The sequence below is a fragment of the Canis aureus genome, chromosome 34, assembly GCF_053574225.1.
Source record: "Canis aureus isolate CA01 chromosome 34, VMU_Caureus_v.1.0, whole genome shotgun sequence".
NCBI lineage: Eukaryota > Metazoa > Chordata > Mammalia > Carnivora > Canidae > Canis > Canis aureus.
Genome location: NC_135644.1, coordinates 12,388,691 through 12,413,557, shown reverse-complemented (window position 1 = coordinate 12,413,557; position 24,867 = coordinate 12,388,691). Strand labels below are relative to the sequence as shown.

At 37.2% G+C, this 24,867-nt stretch overlaps 1 protein-coding gene across 2 annotated transcripts; it reads left to right on the top strand.

The window, feature by feature from the left end:
* Positions 1 to 58: 58 nt before the first annotated feature.
* SCRN3 (secernin 3) lies at positions 59 to 24,361 on the top strand. 2 transcript variants are annotated; one of them, XR_013371568.1, is made up of 9 exons: positions 59 to 267; positions 2,793 to 2,965; positions 5,390 to 5,571; positions 6,832 to 7,031; positions 7,476 to 7,688; positions 14,630 to 14,792; positions 15,765 to 15,945; positions 17,263 to 17,430; positions 21,009 to 21,145. XR_013371568.1 is itself a non-coding variant. In XM_077883143.1 (8 exons), exons 1-8 carry the CDS (start codon positions 249 to 251, stop codon positions 21,177 to 21,179), a joined length of 1,302 nt encoding a protein of 433 aa, XP_077739269.1. In that variant the 5' UTR covers positions 61 to 248; the 3' UTR covers positions 21,180 to 24,361. The 2 variants fall into 2 exon arrangements, 1 of the variants encoding a protein (XP_077739269.1); XM_077883143.1 differs by lacking the exon at positions 17,263 to 17,430 and having other exon boundaries at positions 61 to 267; positions 21,009 to 24,361.
* The last annotated feature ends 506 nt before the right edge of the window (positions 24,362 to 24,867 follow it).

Below are 24,867 nucleotides of genomic sequence, written 5' to 3'. Positions count from 1 at the left end.
TCCGGCAACTCGCGCCTTCGCCCGCCCCGCAGGCCCCGCCCCCTGTCAGACGGCGCGTGCGCAGTGGAGCTGCCGAGCCGGGAGGTGCTGCGTGGCGGCCCGGGGGCTCCGGGAGGGGGTCGGCTGCGGGTGGGCAGGGCTGTGCGAAGGTGTCCCTTCCGCGGACTCTGACTCGACTTACCTAAAGTTCTCCGCACCGATTGTCTCGTCTGCATTGTGGAAGTAGCGAATTCTCGTGCAAACTCTGGATGCTTCTGAAAGCTCTCGGTGAGCTAAAGCCTGTGCCCTGGAAATTGCCAAGGTCCACAAGGAGCGAGAGGGTTTATGTTTTGTTACCGGCTGTACCGTGTGCCTGATGTGCATAGGCATTTGTTGAATGATGAATGCGTATTTAGGAGCTGGCAAGGGCTCCCGAGCTTCCCCCACTGCTCTACCAACGAGGTGGCCTGTTCCCTAGCCTCTCCTGCGACCCCCGTCGTGCAGCTCCATGTTTTTTTAAGATTTTATTTATTAGAGACACACACACACACACACAGAGGCAGAGACACAGGCAGAGGGAAAAGAGGCTCCACGCAGGGAGCCCGACGTGGGTCTCGATCCCGGGTCTCCAGGGTCACGCCCTGGGCTGCAGGCGGCGCTAACCGCTGAGCCACCCGGGCTGCCCCGAGACCCCAGGGTTTTGGGTGCCCGGAGCTGCTACTGCTGCAGGGGCTCCAGCAACCAAGCCCTCTGGCAGGGAGGCGGGGGGTGCGATAGCGAGAATAAACCTCTTGGGAGCAGTTTACCCTTTTGTCCAATAATAATAACAGCTTGCAGGGAAGGATAAGGGAGAGGCCCCCAGAGTCGGGCTCCTACCCATCCCGAGGAAACAGATAAGACGGTGAAGACAGGAAAAAAAAAAAAAAAAAAAAACCTAGCTCCCTAGCTCCAAAATGTTAGGGAGTTATCCCCCTTCACCTGGCTGCTAAGCGATCCCAGAGATCCAGATGTAGAGGGATGTTATGGAGGAGATCCTAACCAGAGAGAGGGGAACCCCTGGTTTGTGCTCGTGACATTTACAAAAACATCTTGTTGTGATGATGCTCACAGGCCCCCACTGTGTTCCTTCTAAATATCCACCGTGATATTGATAAGAAATTTACCAAGTTCCCTGGTCACTTTCCTATAAAAGACAGACCCTAAAAGCCCTGGGTGGTAACCCTGTCTGGACCCCTCTCCCTTTTGAGAGCTTTCTCTGTATCTCTGCTTAATAAAGTTCCATCGCTTTGCTCGCTCTCTTGTCCGCAAGATTCATTCTTGGACTACAAGAGACAAGAACCGAGCTCGCCTGTATTGATTTGTTCCATGCACTATGCAAAAAAGCTTGGATAAATAAATAAATATTTTTTAAAATGTTTAATATTTTTATTTTAAAATAAAATAAAATATGCACCCCCCCGGGCGGGGGGAAGCCTGGGTGGCTCAGCGATTGAACGTCTGTCTTTGGCTCAGGGTGCAGTCCCAGGGTCTGGGATCGAGTCCCCCACATCGGGTTCCTTGCAGGGAGTCTGCTGCTCATGTCTCTGCCTCTCTCTGTGTGTCTTTCATGAATAAATAAATAGAATATTTTTAAAATATTAAATATTTTTAAAAATCCAAAAAAGCTTTATACATTGTCTTATTAAATTCTAATAAGAAAAAAAAATTCTAATAAGAGCCTCCTGAGGGATTTACCTACGAGGGAGAAGGCTTAGATGGAGATTAAGGAGCCTCCCCAGGTTGTGCAGTGGTAGAGCTAAGCTCAGAACACAAATAGAAGGCGATCCAGGACACAAAGGTTGAAGTTCACCCAGCGGCTAGTGACCTCCCTCCTCCAATAACAGGAAAAGAGAAAAAAGTCTTTAAGAGTTTCAGGCTCATGGTGTTTCTTTCTTGAGTCGTTCTGTTCTCTTTCGAATGAAAACATTTACCAGATTTATATTGTTTTAAATCGCTAGCATCTGTTTGTGTAAAGCCATTCTAAAGTTTGGTCATTATAAAATAAAGGAGAGCAGGAAACTCTAAAACAGTATGTCCACTCTGGAAGCACACACGTTCTATGGGAAATCAGGGGTTTAAGATTTTCCAAGTTACAAATGAAGACACAATCTTGATACTAAATTCTACAGTCAGGATTTACAAATTATTTCTGTGAGCTTCTTCCTGGAAGTATCAACAATTAGGAATTTTACTGACATGGTTTTGTATTTGTCTGATTCAGCGAGTCAGCTTTTAAAAAGCTTTTAAACTTTCAGTGTTCTCAGTATTACAATCTGTGGGTATTCTCGTTTGAGGAAATACTGGGACTTTTCATAAATTCAGGTGGTGAGAATACAAAAATTAATAAAGCGTACTCCCAGCCCTCAAGGACCTTACTGTCTAGAAGGAGACTCACGCGTGTACACAGATATGGAAATGCATATGTGTACACAGATATGGTCTACATAGTAGTAAAGTGCAGGGGTTTCCGAGTATGGAAACAGTGAAGGGAGATTCAGGGAACACATCAGGAAAGGAAGATCTTAGAGAATAAATTTGACCTGTAGACTAGAAGAAGGTACTGGTCATTGCCATTTTCTTACTGATTTTTGTACTACAAAATGCATTCCTAAGTCATTTTCTTACTGATTTTTGTAGACAGCATAAAGTTTAAAACTTCAATGAATACCCTTTATTAGGTATAACATCCCTTGGCCATCGAGTGAAATTTCTATTTTGTGTATACTAAAAACGTTTTTCTCTTTTTATTTTGAATTTTCTATGTGTTTTTATAGTTTTTTTAAAAAAAATGGAACCTTGTTCCTGTGATACTTTTGTGGCATTACCTCCGGCAACGGTTGATAACAGGATTATTTTTGGAAAAAATTCAGACAGACTGTGCGATGAAGTACAGGAGATAGTTTATTTTCCTGCCGCAGTTCATGATAACCCGAGAGAACATCTTCAGGTAAGTAAAGTACATGTTTTGTTAGCAAGTTTTCTTTAAAAATAAAATAAACAGCTTTCTTTTTTTTAAAGATTTTATTTATTTATTCATGAGAGACACAGAGAGAGAGGCAGAGACACAGGGAGAGGGAGAAGCAGGCGTGGGACTTGATCCCAGGTCCCCAGGATCACACCCTGGGCTGCAGGCGGCGCCAAACCACTGCACCACCGGGGCTGCCCATAAACAGCTTTCGTATTGATCATTAGCTAGCTATTTGGTAGAGATTATAGAAGTTAAAAATTCAAGGATTTAAATTTGAAAAATAATTTGAATCAGAACTATACTATCTGGTCTTTTATTTCAGTGATTTGAAGGAAGCTGAAATAACAATAAAAACCGTTGTTATTTCTTTGATCAAGTATTTGAATATTTATTTTATGCAAGCATGTCAAATAGGGCAAGGATTTAAAGCCTGCTGTCAAGATTAGTTTTGTCTTCTAAGAGTTTAGAGTCTAGTAGAGTAATAGGATGTACATGTAACTAACCCCATTATAAAGTAGGGTGGTTTAAATGCTAAATTTAAATAAGAACAACAAGTTGTGACAACAGTGGAGAAAGCAGTTTTTTCAGATTAGAGATCAAGGAAGACTTCACCAGGAACTAGGGTTTCAGCTGGAGTTTGATGGACAGAAAGGATTCTGATTGGTGTAGAAAAGGGAAAGTAATTACAGTCTCTGGAAATAAAAGTTTTATCTTCAAAAAAGGCTTTTGGGGCCCTGTGATAACACTATTAACATGAATTTGGGGCACCTGGTGGCTCAGTGGTTGAGTGTTTGCCTTTGGCTCAGGTGGTGATCCTGGGGTCCTAGGATCAAGTCCTGCATCAGGCTCCCTGCATGGAGCCTGCTTCTCCATCTGCCTGTGTCTCTGCCTCTCTCCATGTGCCTCTCATGAATAAATAAATAAAATCTTAAAAAAAGCACATGCATTTTATGCAGTCATTTTGTAGTATACTCATTAACTAAAAGACCTTTAAAAATTTTTATTAAAAATCCTTTCAAAAAAACTCCTTTCAACATGGAACTTAAAGTAAAAGTTTCATATTATGCTTTTATTGCTAAGGTATATATTTTTTAGATTTCATTTTATTGATATTCTAATACTAAAATATGTTAAATATTAGATGTTTTCTGTATACAGGCCTTTTTTATTTTCTGAGACTATTTTTTCATCTTGAATCCATTTCCACTTTCTCTCTTTATGTTTAAATTTCTCCTGTTCTGTAAACCAGTGGTTCTTATTCTTTCACTATGGTGGACACACGAGATGGGTGACTTCCACATATTACAGAGGCTTCTGTAGCAATTCTATTGTATATAAGCGCTGCTATATGGAACTTATGTCACTAATTAAGAAATACTGGAGGGATCCCTGGGTGGCGCAGCGGTTTGGCGCCTGCCTTTGGCCCAGGGCGCAATCCTGGAGACCCGGGATCGAATCCCACGTCAGGCTCCCGGTGCATGGAGCCTGCTTCTCCCTCTGCCTATGTCTCTGCCTCTCTCTCTCTCTCTCTCTCTGTGTGACTATCATAAATTAAAAAAAAAAAAAAGAAATACTGGACATTGAGATTGAGATCTACTCTCTTTAAGCCTAAGTCAATACATCTTCCTCTAAAAATGTTTCATGATTTCACAACTAGAAACCATCTCTCTCTTAAGCTTCTGTTAGCACCTCATTTTACTTTTCTTCATGGGCCTTATACTTTATATTTTGTTGTATTTCAGTTAATGTATAAGTTTTAAGGGCAGGGATCCCTGGGTGGCGCAGCGGTTTGGCGCCTGCCTTTGGCCCAGGGCGTGATCCTGGAGACCCGGGATCGAATCCCACATCGGGCTCCTGGTGCATGGAGCCTGCTTCTCCCTCTGCCTGTGTCTCTGCCTCTCTCTCTCTCTCTCTGTGACTATCATGAATAAATAAATAAAATCTTAAAAAAAAAAAATTTTAAGGGCAGCCCAGGTGGCTCAGTGGTTTAGCACCACCTTTCGGGCCAGGACGTGACCTGGGGACCCCGGATTGAGTCCCATGTCGGGTTCCCTGCATGGAGCCTGCTTCTCCCTCTGTGTCTATCATGAATAAATAAATATAATCTTTAAAAAAAAAAGATATTGTTTAAAAAAAAGTTTTAGTTTCTTGAAAGGAAATCTGTATCTGATTCATCTTTGTAACTACCATATCTCTTAGAATGCTTTGTGATAGGAGATGCTTGATTTCAATGAATAAAAGCTTCAGGGTAAATTCTGAATATGTTTAAAGGGTAATGATTTTATGATTGAAAATTTTAAATTGCACTTTATTTCATAATGGGCATGTCTTCTGCTTGATTTTTAAGATTCTGGAATTTAATAAGTTTTTCTTTTTTGGTTGTTGCTATGGCTTTCTTTACAGTGTACTTATATAGAAATTGATCAAGTTCCTGAAACCTATGCTGTTGTCCTTAGTCGCCCAGCTTGGTTATGGGGGGCAGAAATGGGAGCCAATGAGCATGGAGTTTGCATTGGGAATGAAGCTGTATGGGGGAGAGAAGAAGTTTGTGATGAAGAGGCGCTACTGGGCATGGACCTTGTCAGGTTATTTTTTAATTATATTTTTCCAGTATAGAACTTGTCTAAATTTTTAATTTTGGTGTAACTCTTATAAGTTTTATTTTCCTGTTTTTCCCCATATTTTGGACGTTGATCCTTTATAGTTTGTATTAAAATGCTCCAGAGTACAGACATATCTCATCTTATTATACTTTGCCTTATAATACTTCATAGATACTGCATTTTTTACAAATTGAAGGTTTGTGGCAATGCTGTGTCAGGCAAGTTTATCGACACCATTTTTCCAACAGATTTTGTTCACTTCATGTCTATGTCACATTTTGGTAGTTTTCACAACATTTCAAACTTTTTATTATATTTTTATGGTGATCTGTGATTAGTGAGTATAACTTGGTGAAAGCTCAGATGATGGTTAACATTTATTTTAACAATAAAGTATTTTAAAATTAATTTTTAAATAAAGGGATGTAATTGTTTTTTACACATAATGCTGTTGCACACTTAATAGACTATTGAATAGTGTAAACATAACTTAATATGCACTGGGAAACCAAAAAATTCATTTTATTTTTTTTCACTATTTGTTTTATTCCAGTGGTTTAGAACTGAACCTGCAATATCTCCAACATATGCCTATATAGGCATGTAATTTGAAGACTCAAGGTTATTAATTGGGAGAAGGGAAACAGTTGAAAATTATGATTCATTTATGTGAATTATATGAAATACCTAACATACTTTATCAGACCATAATTAATTCTCACAGTAACTTCATAGACTACATATTATTATCATCATTTTATAGATGAGATTCTGAGATAAAGCAACTTGCTAATAAGTTGCCGAGTTGGAATTTGAACATTGATCTATTTGACTCCAGAAACTTTGTTTTCATGATTCTAAACTGACTTCAGAAGGAATGGCTTAGAAGTTGGATTTTAGTTTATCCATTAACTTAAAAGAACTTTTACTTTGAAATAAACAAAAAAATTGGGGATCCCTGGGTGGCTCAGCGGTCTAGTGCCTGCCTGCCTGCCTTTGGCCCAGGGCATGATCCTGGAGTCCTGGGATCAAGTCCTGCATCGGGCTCCCTGCCTGGAGCCTGCTTCTCCCTCTGCCTGTGTCTCTGCCTCTCTCTCTCTCTCTCTCTCTCTCTCTGTCTATCATGAATAAATAAATAAAATCTTAAAAAAAAAGAAACAAAAAATCTCATGTACATGAAATTATTTAAGAAAAATGATGGAAATTTATTTTAATATGAAAACTTTTATATTTTTATTTTAGACTTGGCCTTGAAAGAGCTGATACAGCTGAAAAAGCCCTCAATGTCATTGTTGATCTATTAGAAAAATATGGCCAGGGTGGAAATTGTTCAGAGGGTAGGATGGTATTTAGCTATCACAACAGTTTCCTGATAGCTGATAGGAATGAAGCCTGGATTCTGGAGACTGCAGGGAAGTACTGGGCAGCAGAAAAAGTACAAGGTATGGACTACTTTTCATGATTTTTTAAATTTGTTTTACAATTAAAAAAATAACCCCTTAACTACAGACATTACATTTAATTATTTCTCAAGATTTATAATCCAGTGTAATGCAGAGTTGAACTGCAGGGGAAATGAAAAATTTGAAAGAATGTAACAGTGAAAGAGTACTACAAAGAGCTTTTCTGAAAAAGAGAAAAGGGTGGTGTTCTCTCTTTTTCATATTATGATATTAATTAAATCAAGAGTCAGACACTTAACTGACCAAGCCACCCAGGCACCCTCTTTATCTTTCTGAGTATGTAATAGATGTTCATCAAATGCATATGGTACAAAATTTAGAGGTCTATATTCACATTTAAATAGTGATTAGGAATCATAATGTACAAATAAATACAATATGTTAAATGTGATTTTTTTTCCTTCCACTCTTCTTTGAAAATAGAGGGAGTTCGTAATATTTCTAATCAGCTTTCTATAACAACCAAGATTGATCGGGAACATCCAGACATGAGAAACTACGCTAAGCAGAAAGGTTGGTGGGATGGTAAAAAGGAGTTTGATTTTGCTGCAACATACTCTTACCTTGACACAGCCAAGATGAAGATTTCACCAGGCAGATACTGTGAAGGCTACAGGCTTCTGAATAAACACAAAGGTATTTTATCATTTAAAAAATATCAGAATGAAAAATTATATTTTGCCTGAGTATAAGGTTGGTATGATAAAATCTGGTTTTGAAGGAATTATTCTCTTTTTTTTTGAGATTTTATTTATTTATTCATGAAGCACACAGAGAGAGGCAGAGACATAGGCAGAAGGAGAAGCAGACTCCCCCACAGGAGCCTGATGCAGGACTCAACCCCCAGACCCTGAGATCACACCCTGAGCCGAAGGCAAATGCTCAACCGCTGAGCCACCCAGGTGTCCCTGAAGAAATTATTCTTAGTAAGACATAGTTTTACTAAACTGAAATTTTGTGAACTAATATTATAAGTTTTGGGCCTGGTGGCTTAGCGGTTGAGTGTCTGCCTTCGGCTCAGCGAATGATCCTGGAGTTCCCGGATCGAGTCCCACATTGGGCTCCTTGCATGGAGCCTGCTTTTCCCTCTGCCTGTGTTTTTGCCTCTCTCTCTCTGTCTCTTATGAATAAATAAATAAAATCTTTTTTAAAAATTGATATACCCTAGACAGTTTGAAAAAAAAAAAAGGAAGACAGCACAAGTTATGTGCAAGAAAAATATCAACCCCAATGGCATTAGGAGAATGACAGGAATATTACAAACTTAGAGGAAATGAACTAATTCCTTGAAAGCCACAAACCACCAAAACTCACCTAGAAAGGAGTAACTCTTGATAATTGTCTGCTAGACAACTGGTTGTATTCAACCTGCAAACTACTGGTGGGCAGCTCAAACGTCAGCTCAGTTCTTTTATCTTTAGCAGGCTGCTTACAGTCTACCCCACATCCTGATTCACAAAACAGATGGAAATTTGGGTAGCTTTTTTCCCCCCACAGAATTTGGGGGGTTTATCTCTAACTCTGTCTCTTAAGGGATTTCTCCTTCACTTTCTAATACCTGTGGTTGACCTCTAGTTCTTCAGGCCAGAGGTTTTCTGTAAATAATTGCACAATATTGCACACTGTTGACTGTGGCCTTCCCTTGGGCTGAAGCCAAAACAAAAATAGGAAATTTATCCTCTGCTTCATCCCATCTTCCAAAAGGCCCTGTCCATAATTTTCCTACTTTTGTTAACTGTAAAGAACCTTTAGGTAGTCTGTCTTTTGTCCCAAGTTTATAGCTACCTAAGGGAGGGTTGGTCTGATAGGAGCTTACTTAGCTTAATTGAAAGCAGAACCCCTTCCTATGTCATTTAATATTCCATGACATTATTTTATTTATAGAAATATGTTCTCATGATTCAAAATCCACAGGCACACAGGAGTATACAGTGAAGTCATTTCCTCCTATCCTGTCCCTAAATGTTAATTTCTTTTTTCCATAGGCAATCTCTTCTGTATTCTTCCAGAGATAATATATGCTTAATGAAACAAAAAATATATATGTAATTTTTTTCTCTTTTTTTAAAGAAATGGAAGTATGCCATATACACTTTTCCGCACATAATTTTTTTTTAGTTAACAATATATAATGTAGGTGATTCTATTTAATGTATTTAGAATTTTTTCATTTTTTAAAAAAGATTTTATTCATTTATTCATGAGAGACACACAGAGAGAGGTAGAGACACAGGCAGAGGGAGAAGCCTGTGGGACTCGATATAGGCGTCCTGGGCCAAAGGCAGGCACTAAACCACTGAGCCACCTAGGGATCCCCTTGTCTAATTATTCTTAATTAGAATTAAGTTTGTTGAAAAGCTGTAATTTTTAAATTGTATTTTATTAGTATGTCTTTTTTCCATTTTTAAATTTAGTTACTATTAACTCTTATTTATTTATTTGTTTATTTATTTATTTTACTTATTTATTTTTTACTATTAACTCTTAAAAAAAATTGTAGTGTGTCTTTGCCCCTTTGCTTCCAAATATCTCCAGCAAAGTAACTTGTATTTAGAAGATTATTGGGTACCAATTAACTACTAATGGGTCATTCCACAGTATTCCAAAATATGTGACTAATATATTCTGTTTCACTTGAAGGATAAAATGATTCTTTAAGCCAATCAGAAAGCAACTGCTCCGAGATAGATCAATGATTGATATTTACTTCTTAGGTATTCATTAAACACATTAGTAATATGTTAGTTATTTGGTATGACAGAAAAAAGTTTGTGACAATGTTTTTTGAATGCCTTAATATCATTGTTTTAAAATATTTAGTATTTTACTTATATTTTTCTTTCCAGAAGAATGTCTTTTCATTTGAAAGGTTTTTAAATAAAATTTCTTAATGTTAGTTTGTCATTTTATAAATAGATTATTTAGACTATCTTTTGTTTTCATGTGATGGATATGTAGAGAATGCTAAAATATATTATTCTAAGGATTTTTAGACTTACTATTATTGTAAAAGTAGAGACTGAGTAGCAGTTGTAGCAGTACCTATTCCCATTTGTTAAAAGCTGTTAATGGGTAGACACTGTGCTAAGTGATTGTATTATCTTCTCTAAGGAACTATGTGAAGTAGGTATTACCTTCATTTCACAAATGAGGAAACTGTTCTTCATTTATCTCCTCTATGAAACTGAAAAAAATGGACTCTCTTTTATTTTTTTTAAAGATTTATTCATTTATTTATGATAGACATAGAGAGAGAAAGAGAGGCAGAGACACGGAAGGAGGGAGAAGCAGGCTCCATGCCGGGAGCCCGACGTGGGACTCGATCCCGGGACTCCAGGATTGCGCCCTGGGCCAAAGGCAGGCTCTAAACCGCTGAGCCACCCAGGGATCCCCAGACTCTCTTTTTTGAGCTTCTATTCTCTCAGCAGCTAGTTCAGTGTCTTGCATTAGTATGTTCCATGTGTTTAGTAAGTATTTTTTTGGGCAGCCCGGGTGGCTCAGCGGTTTAGTGCTGCCTTCAGCCCAGGGCCTGATCCTGGGGACCTAGGATCAAGTCCCATGTCCGGCTCCCTGCATGGAGCCTGCTTCTCCCTGTGCCTCTCTCTCTCTCTCTCTGTGTATTTCTCACAAATAAATAAAATCTTTAAAAAAAATAAGTATTTTTTTATTAAGTTGACAAAGGATTGTTAATTTTTTTTTTAAGATTTTATTTATTTTTTCATGAGAGACACACCAGAGAGGCAGAGAAACAGGCAGAGGGAGAAGCAGGCTCCCTGCAAGGAGCCCGATGCAGGACTTGATCTCAGACCCTGGTGATCACACCCTGAGACAAAGGCAGACACTCAACCGCTTAGCCACCCAGGCATCCCAGGATTGTTAAATTTAATTGAATTAAATTAAGTTGTAACTTACAGATAAATAATTTAACAAAGGTTGCTGTTGTATACTTTTTTCTGGCAATAAACTTAGAGGCTTGGGACATAAATTAGCAGGTATTCCTAAAAAAAAATGAAGAATAACAACACATAATTAAGGTGGAGAGGAAAATGTCAAGAATCCTAGGGTTTAGAGTAATTGGACAAAAGAAAGAAAAGTAGAAGTAACTAAATTAATTTAAAAAAAATAAATAAAAAAAATAAATAAATTAATTAGCCACTGAATCATAATAATTAATTCTGTTATATTTACAAAATAATTGAATTATATATAGATTTGAAATGCATATGTGATTACAGCAAGAATTGCATCTGACATGAAACTTTTTTCTCCCCAAGTATAAAGTACAGTTCATCTAGCTTTCTGTGCTTGCCAAAGGAATAAATGTCTTTCCAATACTTTCATAGAAAATTGTCTACTAGTACATATTATAGTTAATTTTTCCTATGATTTTTCTAGATGGAAGAGTCTATCTTTCTTCTTTTCAGCTACCTGATAGCTATTAACTGTGCTGCATGTATATCCAAATTGTATCTGTATTCACTCATGTATTTTAAATAACTAGTTTAAATTGCAGTGAAATTGCACCCTGTGTTTTGCATTCATTTTACTGAACCCTGCTACTGCAGTCTCAGTACTTATTCAATGCTTGCTAGTGGATTACTTATAGCTATCCTACTCAAGTGATCATGTAAATCCTCCCTTCATTTTGAGAATTGTAGGTTTTGAATACAGAAAACATTTTCATAATACCTGTATTATCGCAGTGTTATGGTTCTGACACTGTTTTCATTAAAACTTGCCATTTACAGGAATTTAGATTTGAATCATTTTAAAATCTCACTAGGTGCAGAAGCTATATGTCTGATAGATAGGTGTGGATGGCAGGCTTTTGCTTTATTGTTTAGTTTTAAAGTTAAAGGCTGTTTTCAGGTGCAGTCTTGTTTTTTTTTTCCCCTGCATTTTCTCAAAATTAACAGAAAAATTTGCTCTTATAACAAGTTATGTATAAATTATTTTTCTTGAATTGGAAGTCATAGCTCTCCTAAAGAGAAACAGAAAATTTGCTATTAACATAAAACAGTTGGTAACATGTAATGATTGAGGGCGTTACATTAGATTATTTTATATGGAAGTCAATTTTATTTTAATTTGAAATGTCATAGAATCACATTTTGAGTACAGACTTCCTGTAAGCTTTTTTCCTTTTAATTATTCCCATATATCATGGGAATGGGGTAGGGGGAAATTCTTGCTTTTCATGCTCTCTTTGTCTTTGTGAGTTATTTCATATTTTATTCCTTTACAGTCATTGTCATAGGGTATTAGGAGAGAGGAAACAAATACCTGTGGTCAACCAACTGTGTTAAATGAAAGTTATTTGTTTCTTTAGAAATAGTTTTAATGCAGTAGTTAAATGTTTCCAATATAAAGTATCTGAAAATATCTGATGGCAGGAAATTTTTTTTTAACTGTGCTTGTTACAATATGGGCCTATCATGTTTGTTACTATTATTGGAAAATTGATACTATTTGAGGCTAAAAAGAGACTGATGGGAGGCACAATAGTGGAGTGGTTAAAAGCACTGAGCCGGATTTCTGTTTCTGGTTATCAAGGAATAAGTGGTCGTAGGCTAACCTCCCCCCCCCCAAAGAATAACTATAAAAACTATAAAATATGAAGACATAGGTGAGCACCCAAGACAGGACATGAGGGCCTAGATCCAAGAGATGGAGCAATGACTAGCTACACTTTGAGAAGCACCTGACCTTCTATGTCACAATTTCTCCTGAAAGCAATTGTTGACTTGTAAGTAGCACAAATGTAGAATGAGACATTGAGAAATCAAGACAAAAGTAGTTGCTAAAAGTCTAAAAAGCTATGTAAGATTTGGGAATCTCACAAGGCCTTAGGGACAAAACTTAGATCTAATAGTCAACCAGGCCTAAGAAACACCCCAGGAAAGCTACACCTTAGGAGTAAGAAGAAACAGGTACTAGGCCAGTCTCAACTGGACCAATAGGTAATCTACTTATATTCTGTTTGTTTGCCAGAAGAAAATTAAATCCTCTGTTGAGGAAAACATGAAGAGCTGCTACAAATTTTCATCCATAGTGTCTAACATTCAATAAAAAATTATCAGACATGCCAAGGTATTAGACTAAATGACTAAAAACCAAGAGAAAGTGGACAGTAGAAACTGATCCACTGGTATCCATAAACTAGCTTCATCAGACAGACTTAAATTAGTATATTTTAGATATTCAAAAAATTAGATGAAGTGATGGAGAATTTCATTACAGAACTGGAGTTTATGAAGATAATCAAATGGAAATAATAGAACTGTAACATTCTAATAACTGAAGTTAAGAATTCAACAGATACCAATTGGTTTAACAACAGAATAGACATAGCAGAAGAAATTAGTGAATTGGAAGGTCAGTAGAAACTATCTTGGTTGAAATGGAGAGAGAAAAGTTTAGAAAATGTAGACAAGTGTGTGAGAGCCTTCTCAGACTTGGTGAAAAGATCTCACATATGGAGTTGGAGTCCCGGCAGGGAAGGAAAGAGAGAATATGAAGGGGCAAAATCAATATTTGAAGAGATACTGGCCAAGAATTTTCCCAAACTAATAAAAGTCATTAATCCCCAGCTTCGAGCTCTACAGACCACAAGAAGAAATAAAAAGAAACCATATCCGGACACATCCTAGTGAGATTTCTGAAGGAAAAAAAAAACCCAAACAACAACCAATAGAGAGAAAATCTTAAAAGCAGTAAGAGAGAAAATCTTAAAAGCAGTGAGGGAAAGCTACAAAGGGGCAAATATAGGACTGACAAATAACTTTTCAACAGAAGGAAAAGAATCCAGAAGACTGTAAAGGATGCCTTTAAAGTGAAGAAGAAAAACAATGATTACCTATTTAGAGCTCTATACCCAGTGAAAATCTCCTCCAAAAATGAAGTTGAAATAAAACAGAAGTTGTCACTAATTGGCATAAAGAAATACTAAAGGTCGTTCTTCAGGTTGAAAAAAATGTTCTCCCATAGAAGCAAGGGTAAGCAGGGCACCTAGGTGGCTCAGTTGTCTGCCTTTGGTTCAGGTCATGATCCCAGGGTCTTGGAATCAAGTCCTATGGCTGGCTCCCTGCTCAGTGGGAAGCCTCTTTCTCCCTTTCCCTCTGCCTGCCACTCCCTGTGCTTGTGCTCGCTCTCTCTTAAATACATAAATAGAATCTAAAAAAATTTTTTTAAAGATTTAAAAAGAATGGATACACTCAGATAATAGTTACTGAATATTGTCAGTAATGCTAACTAAATACACCTTAAAGATTTTTGTAAGAGCAACCAGATTGAATGTATTTTGCATTTTTTTATTCCTTCTGAGGAAGTTACAGATTTTATTTGATGTAATGGTTTTTGAGACTTTGTATTTTATATTTTTCTAAAAAATCTTTCTACGACAGTGGAATGAAACTAATAGTTATGATACAATGTTTGTTTATAGTTAATCTCTAATTTAATTTATACCTAGACCATTATCTCATGTTATATATTATTGAAAGAAAGCAGTTAGTATTTACACTACGTCAGTATGCAAATTCGTATGTATTTGGTGATTTTTAAAATGATTTCCCTAGGAAATATAACTTTTGAAACAATGATGGAAATTCTCCGAGATAAACCAAGTGGCATTAATATGGAAGGAGAATTCCTGACCACTGCAAGCATGGTTTCTATTTTACCTCAAGACTCCAGCCTTCCTTGCATTCACTTCTTTACAGGGACTCCTGATCCTGAGAGGTAAAGTCATAAAATACTGTAAACCAACAAGGGCTCAGGGAGTAGGGTAGTCACTAGTCTGTTGGTGATTTTGCCAGGCTAAATATTTCTTACACAAAAATGACAATAATTTTTGGAAGCATTTTCTGTTCAAGTTGTAGCCTGCCATTTCCATATGTGTATAATTGCCATAACTATTCTCATTTTTATAGGACAAAAATGTTAATAGTTTCTTGTATGCAGTTATCCCTACTCTCTTTCTCCAAATATATTTAAAATTGTCAAGAAAAGAAGATGGTTTTCTTTTGCAGATTCAGCATTACAATATTAGATGATTAATAACAGTAAAAAGATAAAATGATGTAGTTGTGCCGGATTTAGATGGTTACTTATCTACTCATATCTAGAAAATACATGCATATAAAATTTAAACTATCAGTAGCTGAAGTTATATCTAAAGTCGGATTTATACAGACTATCTTTAGTCATTAATGTCTCCCACAGAACTCAATGCACATGACATTAGAAATGATCTTATGTTCACTATTTCCTAGTGTTATAGTCTTTCATGTTATTAAAGATATTTTCAAGAAGATGGAATGAGACTTGTGAATGCTTTATTAATACTGCTGTTGATTTTCATTCCAAATCCCAATCCTCAATCTATAACATTGTGGGTTGCTCTTACCGTTCACCTGTGGAGTTTGCAGTAGAAAATGATGAGCTGTGTTTTCATTTGACACTGTTTCTGTGCCAGGCCCTTTGTTAGGTTCGTGGAAATACAGGGCTAAAGAAAGTACGATCCCCAGCCCCAAAGGAGAGAGCCCAGTGTACCAGGAAAGACCGATGTGAGTATAGCTAGTATGACAGGAACAGTTAGTATGTAACAAATTAATAGAAACTTCTAACTAGAGGGAATCTTAAAAGATTTAGAATAATGCTGAATACTTTTATATCACCGCAAGCCAATTTAATGAAGACATTTTCTTCTAGGTCCGTTTTTAAGCCTTTCATATTTGTGCCAAATATTTCACAACTATTGGATACCAGTTCACCAACATTTGGACTTGAAGATCCAGTTAAGAAGAAGCCACGTTTCCAGCATAAGCCTGACAGAAGGCACCCACTCTACCAAAAGCATCAACAGGCATTGGAAGTAATAGATAAAAAGGAGGTATGACTAAATTAGATTCTGTTTTATCATTAAGAAGAGTTTCAAATGTGATTCAATCCATATTTTGAACTTTGGAATCTCAGCTTTCTTTCCTTCCTTTATGTAAAAATAGGTTTAAAAATAGTTTATTTATTTTTTTTTTATTTTTTTAATTTATGTATGATAGTCACACAGAGAGAGAGAGAGAGAGAGAGAGAGAGAGAGGCAGAGACATAGGCAGAGGGAGAAGCAGGCTCCATGCAGCGGGAGCCCAATGTGGGATTCGATCCCGGGTCTCCAGGATCACGCCCTGGGCCAAAGGCAGGCGCTAAACCGCTGCGCCACCCAGGGATCCCTAAAAATAGTTTAGATGGGCATTCCGGGTGGCTCAGCGGTTTAGCGCCACCTTCAGCCCAGGGTGTGATCCTGGAAACCCAGGATGGAGTCCCATGTCAGACCCTACATGGAGCCTACTTCTCCCTCTGCCTGTCTGTCTGTCTGTCTGTCTCTCTGTCTCAAAAAAAAAAAAAGTTTAGGTGCTTTAGATGCTAAAAATAGTTTAGATTCTAGGAGAGCTATAACCAAAGGTTAAAAATAATGGTTAAGAATGCATTGAGTCTTATAGGGAAATTTAGTATATTAAGTGTAATAACAGTATCTAATATTTACTGAGCATTTACTATCCACTCAGCACCGTGGTACTGTTACACAGAGTATTTTATTTAATCTTCACAACCAGTTTAAGAATAGCTACTGGGTAGCCCCAGTGGCGCAACGGTTTAGCGCCGCCTGCAGCCTAGGGCGTGATCCTGGAGACCCTGGATCGAGTGCCACATCAGGCTCTCTGTATGATGCCTGCTTCTCCCTCTGCCTGTGTCTCTGCCTCTCTCTCTGTCTTTATGAATAAATAAATAAAAATAAAAATAAAAAAATAAAACTGTAGAATTAAAAAAAAAGAGTAACTACTATTACTATGTCTATTTTGCTGATAAGGAATTTGAGACTTATGGAGTTTAAGCAGTTTGCTTAGTTTATATCTCCTAACAAAGCTATTGGAGGGCAGTTAACGTTCTTAATCATATAGCCGTAGATGAATTTTAATGCAAAGTGCTTAACACCTCTTAGACTTAAAATAATAATAATGAGTTGGAGTTAAAAAAAAAAAGATAAATGCTTGTGTTTTTTAAATGTAGGTATTATAGGAGATTAACATATGCAAAATCTCATCTCTAGAAATAAGCAGATACATTTTTGGGGGGACAGATACATGGATAGATTGACAATTTTATAATATCCATACCTCTTCAGTCCTCTTATCCTCTTCCCTCTCTCCCCCAGAGATAAAAATAGACTAGAAGGAAATGGAAGAGCACCCTAAAGGTTTTTTAAAGAACTATCAACTGATTTCCCTCAATGAAGGAAAAGATTGGCCATTTTATACCTTTTCTCACCTGTTTATACCAGCTCCTGATTTCTGTTGCCTATAATTCCTTTAACTTCATCAAGGTATATACATTTACATTTTTTCCACATAAAGTGAATTAAATTAATTGTCCTCCAGGTAATTATTTATTTACTTTTGTCTGTGGTATGTTAGAATGGTTGCCATTCCCCCCCCTGCTTTCCTTATGCTTAAAGCAGAGAGTTCTGTCCAGACCTATTTACTGTGAATTCTTTTTTTTTTTTAATTATTTAAAGAGTTTATTTATTCATGAGAGACACACAGAGAGAGGCAGAGACACAGGCAGAAGGAGAAGCAAGCTCCATGCAGGGAGCCCGATGTCGGACTATCCTGGGACTCCAGGATCAGGCCCTGGGCTGAAGGCAGGTGCTAAACCGCTGAGCCACCCAGGGATCCCCTTGCTGTGAATTTTTGACACTATTTTTGTTTTATCTTTGTTTTAACTTAAAACTTAGAGCATAGGGGCTCCTGGGTGACACAGTCAGTTAAGTGTCTGACTCTTGGTTTTGGCTCAGGTCATGATCTCAGGGTCATAAGATTGAGCCTGACATGGAGCGTAGCATTGGCCACGTGTGGGCCCCCTGCTCAGTGCAGAGTCTGCTTAAGAGTTTCTCTTCTTCTCCCTCTGCCCCTACCCAGCCAGTAAATCTTTAAAACAACAACACCAACAAGAAGCTTAGAGCCAAAACACTTTTGTAGCCTGGTGGCATGGAGTGAGAGGCAAACAATTTGTTCTAGGAGCCCATTAAATGTGCTGATGAGAGCCCACTCCAGTGGCCGTGGTGTCATACATTGCATGGGCTTGGCTTACCCTCCAGACTCAGCACACCCCTGTGAAAAATGATGAGTCCACTGGTTCTTCTAGCCTTTGCTCAAGTTCCTGAGTGATATGTTTCCAGAGTGTCTGCTCTGGAGGGATTTTCCTTCATTCCTCCTTGAGCAGCCTCCATACTGCACTCATTGCTTACTGTAGCTCTCAAGAATTATCAGCTTCCTTTTCCCCACAATTGCTTCTGGGAGGTTGGTTTTGTACACTTTTTTATTAAATATTTGTTAAATTGCTCATTGACATTTTTCCAATTAATTCTGAAATTAAAATTTAAAAGCTGTTGTTACTATTTTAGACTTTATTTAGCAGGCATTAAATATTGATTGATAGCAGAAAGTTGTAGAAAAACAATGGAATTTGAGGGAAGAAGTGTAAAAGAGCTGGGTTCTAGTCTACTTATTTTTAATTGAACTATAGTTGACACACAGTGTTAACATTAGTTTCAGGTGTACAATATAGTGACTGGACAACCCTATACTATGCTCACCCCAAGTGTAGCTACCATCTGTCACCCTACACTATTACAGTATCATTAACTATATTCTTTATGTGCCTGTTATCCCCATGACTTCTTCATTCCATAACTGGACATATTTATTTCCCTCTCCTCTTTATCCATTTTGCCCACTCCCTTACTCTCTGACAACCATCAATCTGTTTGCTCTGTATTTATGGGTCTGTTTCTGCTTTTTGTTTACAATGTTTTTTAGATTCCACATCTAAGTGAAATCATATGGTATTTGTCTTTCTCGGTTTCTACTCTTATGTCTTTTTTTTAAAAGACTTTATTTATTCATGAGACACAGAGATAGAGAGGCAGAGACAGGCAGGGGGAGGAGAAACAGGTTCCACACCAGGAGCCCAATGAGGGACTCAATGAGGGACTTGATCCCGGAACTCCAGGATCACGTCCTGAGCCAAAGGCAGATGCCCAACCACTGAGTCACCCAAGTGTCCCTCTATTTTTATGTCTTAGATAGGGTTAATGCTACTGGTAGTTTTAATTTACATTTCTTGATTACTAAGAAGTTAAAAATCTTCTCATATGTTTATTGGCCATTAGTATTTCCTCTCAAATGACTTGCTTTTTTTTCCATAGCCTATTTTTCAACTGTTTCTTGGTTGTTTTTGTCTTTGCCTCAAAAGAAAAAAAATATGTGAATTTTGAGTCTTTGTTATACTGCAAAATTTTCATCTCAGTTTATTAACTTTTTTGTCAGAAGTCTTAAGTCTAGTCAATTATATTTGTTAGTCTTCACCTTTAAGGCATCTTGATTTCATGCTTCAAAAGGCCAGCCTCACCTCAAAATAAATATAACTTCTGTATTTTATTCTAGTATATGTGTGTATTTGAAAAAAAATTAGTTCTTTAATTTGTCTGAAGTTTATTTTTGTGTATGTTATGAAATAGGGATTTTTTTTTTAAGATTTTATTTATTTATTCATGAGAGACACAGAGAGAGACAGAGACACAGGCAGAGGGAGAAGCAGGCTCCATGCAGGGAGCCAGATGAGGGACTCCATCCCAGGTCTCCAGGATCATGCCCTGGGCTGAAGGAGGCGCTAAACTGCTTAGCCACCAGGCTGCCCTGAAATAGGGATTCTAACTTTGTTTTCCAGGAGCTGACCAATTATTTCAATACCATTTGTGGACAAAATACATTTTCCCTACTGATATGTAATGTAGCATTTCTTCAGAAAAAGTCGGTACAATTGATTTTAAAGTATACATTAAGGTTAAGAATCTTTGTTTTGTGGAGTTCTGCCCTATAATGGTTCACAGTTTTAAAATTATGCTCACTTTCTAATAACTTTCTTCTTCTATACTTTTTCTCTCAGTACCTACCCTATAACTGGTCATGGTAATTCATCAATAACTTAAAAATTGCTTCATTCTGTAAGAACCATGGCCTTCCCCCACCCCCACTTCTTGAAATGGAAGAATCATAGAGAAAATGTCTTTTCTTTTAGTTGTTCTTTGCCTTGAATACTGCTGTTCTTTTTCTTTTGTTTAATCTGATAAAACTGGTTTTAAATATAGAAGATCTGGGATCCCTGGGTGGCTCAGTGGTTTAGCGCTGCCTTTGGCCCAGGGTGTGATCCTGGAGACCCAGGATCGAGTCCCATGTCGGGCTCCCTGCATGGAGCCTGCTTCTCCCTCTGCCTGTGTCTCTGCCTCTCTCTCTCTCTCTGTGTCTCTCATGAATAAATAAATAGAATCTTTAAAAAAAAATAGAAGATCTAACTTCATAAAAATATCCTAGCCTCAATTTTCAGCAACTTTCCCCATGTACAACATCATAATTTCAATGGTCCTTGTTGTCTTTTAGGTTTCTTGCTTATAGACTAATCCTACACAATTATTATCTTTTCTATTAAAAATACCTAATAGGGGTATCCCTGGGTGGCTCTGTGGTTTAGTGCTGCCTTCAGCCCAGGGCCTGATCCTAGAGACCCGGGATTGAGTCCCACATCAGGCTCCCTACATAGAGCCTGCTTCTCCCTCTGCCTGTGTCTCTGCCTCTCTCTCTCTCTCTCTGTGTCTCTCATGAATAAATAAATAAAATCTTAAAAAAAAAAACTAATAAATTTGGGTTAATCCATTAACTTAATCTAGAACAATGATTTTTCCCAAAGAATTTCATTCCTTCTATATTTAAAGAATATGAGGAGGGGAACTAAAATAGAAGTGAAAACTAGAATGAACAAATCTTGCCTGTAGAAGTGAGTTGGAATTTGGTTAGACTTGTACATTTGTGTGTGTTTATTTATTTTTATTTTTTAATTTTTCAGGAAAAAGCCAAAACATTGTTGGATAACATGAGGAAACTGGAGAAAGAACTATTCAAAGAGATAGAATCAATTCTTCAAAACAAGCACCTTGATGGGGATAAAATTGTTAATCTCTTTCCTCAGTGTGTAAAAGATGAAATTAGAATTTATAAGTCAAACATTAGTCCTTAGTGGTCATATAAATGGTCAGCAATCTTCAAAGTCTGAATCTATCACTTTGGTAAATGATAGAACCTAGCTTGAGCAGATCTGATTATTCTTTAATAGAATTTATGTTAATGGCCTATTAAAACTACATATAGCTTTGCTGAAATATTAAGAAAGAAAAAAACATTGGAATTAGTCACATATATCATGGGATAGTCAGGATGTATTTCAGATATTTTGTGGGTTTTTTTTAGCCATAATGCCTTTTAAAAATTAAAATAATTAAATATTCTACAAAGCATAAAACATTGAAATAATGCATGGATTTATGTTTATTATAGCCCTCAAATAATTTTCTCAATTACAGCGAGAAAGCAGATTTTTCTTTAGTAATGGAAATTATTGTTTCTTGAGTAATGAGTTTTTTCTCATTAGGCAAATACTAATCATATCTAGCAAAATTTTATAGGTTTATACATTGTCTTATTACAGTGTATTAATTCTGCAAATGCACTTTTATTAAACTCAAACATGCTTTTTGTCAAGATTTGGCTGACCAAAAAAAAAAAAAAAAAAAAAGTTTGGCTGACCAGTGAGCGATTACCTCTAATTATCAAAGTTTTTCAGCTATGCTATGCACCTTTAAAGGCTTTTATGTTAATATTTTTAGAAGAGCTTATCTGGAGATTAGGAAATGGCTAAGGGAACCAAGACCTTAGGAAATACTCTTTCTGTGTCTTGAATCTTTCTCAAATTTTATTTCTATTCACTTGAAAACAGCAACACGAGTGAGAGTGGCAACGAAATAGAATTGTTAGTGTATTATGAACATTAAGAACATTATAGTGTATAATGTATTATAAGCATTGTAACTGAGTAATATCTACCCAAAGCTTATAAAACTTTGTTAAAGTCACATAGAGATTACAAATAAGACTCAAAGTTGCAAATTTAAAACAAAAGAAAATTCCAACTCCAAATAACACTATTTATTGGTTTCTATAAATATCTCTTTTAGGTACTTGATTATATTATATTTACTGGTTTCTATCATTGTAATTAGGATTATTACTAAAGCAGTAAATCATTATATTTAAAGAGTGCCCAGGAAGTTTCTTAAAAAGTTCCCTCATAAAAACCATAATCTGCCTGATATTGCTCTTGTTTAATTGAGGGCTACCATTACAAAAGAGAGACTTATCTCAGGTACTCAGTTATGGTTCAGTGTTAGGTTCTCTCCAAATCATGAAAACCCTTGGCCAACCCCTGCACCTCTTATCTCTCTTTTAATATGAGGAAACTAAGCAGGCTGTTCATTTATCTAGAGACACATACTTGAATCTTACTCTCTCCCTTGGGCCAGCATGTTTTCCCTTTCTCCTCCCACACCAAACTAGACTCAACTACCACCATCTCTTACTTGGACAATTTCAGCTGTTTTCTACACCCATTTTTGTTTTTTATCTCTATTCATACAGATCACTGCAGCCCAGGTGATCTCTTAGAAGTGTAAATCTAATCATGAATTGCTGTCCTGGAAATTTTTAAGAAAATATTTTTTATAGCAAATTTAAGATTTAGAGCAAAACTGAACAGAGAGTACAGAGTTCCCACATACCTCCTGTCCCACCTCCAATTTCCCCCGCTAGCAACATCCCACACTAGAATGGTATATTTGCTATATATAGCAAGGAACCTATATTAACATATAGGAACCTATACTAACATATCATTATCACCTCAAATCCATAGTCTACATCAGGTTCACTCATGGTACCTTCTATGGGTTTGGACGAATATATAATCATATGTATTAATGATCATAGTATCATACAGAGTAGTTTCACGGCTCTAAATATCATCTGTGTTCCACCTATACATCTCTCCCTCTGCTTAACCCTGACAACTACTTTTTTACTGTCTCCATAGTTTTGCCTTTTCTAGAATATCATATAGTTGGAATCATACAGAATATAGCCTTTTCAGATTTGCTCTTTAACTTACTTAGTGATATGCATTTAAGAGTCCTCCATGTCTTTATGGCTTGAGAGCTCATTTCTTTTTAGTGCCAAGTAATATTACATTGGGTATCTTCATTGCTGATATCCACTATGAAGGACATCTTAGTTGCTTCCATGTTTTGGCAATTATGAATAAAGCTGCTATAAACATCTGCATGCCAGTTTTTGTGTAGACTAAGTTTTTCATTTTATTTGGGTAAATACCCAGCAGCATGAGCGCTGGATGGTATGGGAAGAGTATGTTTAGTTTTATAAGAAACGGCCACACTATTTTCCAGAGTGACTGCCATTTTGCATTCCCACCAGCAGTGAATGAGAGTTTCTGTTGCTTCACATCCTTGTCATTTGGTATTGTCAGTGTTCTGGATTGTGGCCGTCTCATAGGTGTATAGTAGTACCTTGTTTTAATTTGATGATAACATACGATGCAGAGCGTCTTTCATTTTTTTTAAAGATTTTATTTATTTATTCACGAGGGACAGAGAGAGAGAGGCAGAGCCACAGGCAGAGGGAGTAGCAGACTTCATGCAGGGAGCTTGATGTGGGACTTGATCTGGGACTCCAGGATTACGCCCTGGGCTGAAGGCAGACACTTAACCACTGAGCCAGCCAGGGGTCCCCAGAGCATCTTTTAATATGCTTATTTGCCATCTGTATGTCTTCTTTAGTGAGATAATCTGTTCAGATCATTTGCTCATTTTAAAAATCAGGTTGTTCATTTTCTTATTGTTGAGTCTAAAACTCAAGAGTCATTGAGATGAGTTCCAATCCTTTACAACTATCAACAAGATCCTGCTGATCTTTCCCATCTATATCTTACTACACTTTTATCCATTTTTTTTCTAATCCCTCACCCATCTCCCCATTCACCTCCCTTTTGGCAGCCACCAGTTCTCTGTCCATTTCTTCTTTTTGGTGTTCGTTTATTTTGTTTCTTAAATTCTACATATAAATGAAATCATAAGATGTTTATCTTTCTCTTCCTGACTTATTTCACTTAGCATAATACCCTCTGGGTCCATCCATGTTGGTGCAAATGGCAAGATTTCATTCTTATGGCTGAATAATGTTCCATTGTATACATATACCACATCTTTTTTATCTATTCATCTATGATTGGACACGTGGGTTGCTTCCACATTTTGACTATTGTAAATAATACTGCAATAAACAGAGGGGTACATATATCTTTTTGAATTAGTGTTTTTGTTTTCTTTGGGTACATACCCAGTCATTGAATTACTGGGTCCTATGGTAATTCTATTTTTAACTTTTGAAGGAAACTCCATACTGTTTTCCACAGTGCCTGCATCAATTTGTATTCCCACTGACAGTGTAAAAGGAACCCTTGTACACTGTTGCCTTTTTTTTTAATTTTGTTATTTTTTTTTAATTTTTATTTATTTATGATAGTCACACAGAGAGAAAGAGAGAGGCAGAGACACAGGCAGAGGGAGAAGCAGGCTCCATGCACCGGGAGCCCGACGTGGGATTCGATCCCGGGTCTCCAGGATCACGCCCTGGGCCAAAGGCAGGCGCCAAACCGCTGCGCCACCCAGGGATCCCGTTTTTTTTTTATTTAAGACTATTTGAGAGAGAGAGAGATAGCACGCTTGAGCATGAGTGGGGGTGGGGAGGGGCAGAAGGGAAGCAGACTCCTCACTGGGCAGGGAGCCCAAAGCAGGGCTCCA

Bases quoted from the DNA above. Each gene is read 5' to 3' on its own strand.
- SCRN3 (XM_077883143.1), top strand. The intron at 7,689-14,629 runs GTATTTTATCAT...TGATTTCCCTAG, and splicing joins GCTTCTGAATAAACACAAAG to GAAATATAACTTTTGAAACA. The intron at 14,793-15,764 runs GTAAAGTCATAA...ATTTTCTTCTAG, and splicing joins GGGACTCCTGATCCTGAGAG to GTCCGTTTTTAAGCCTTTCA.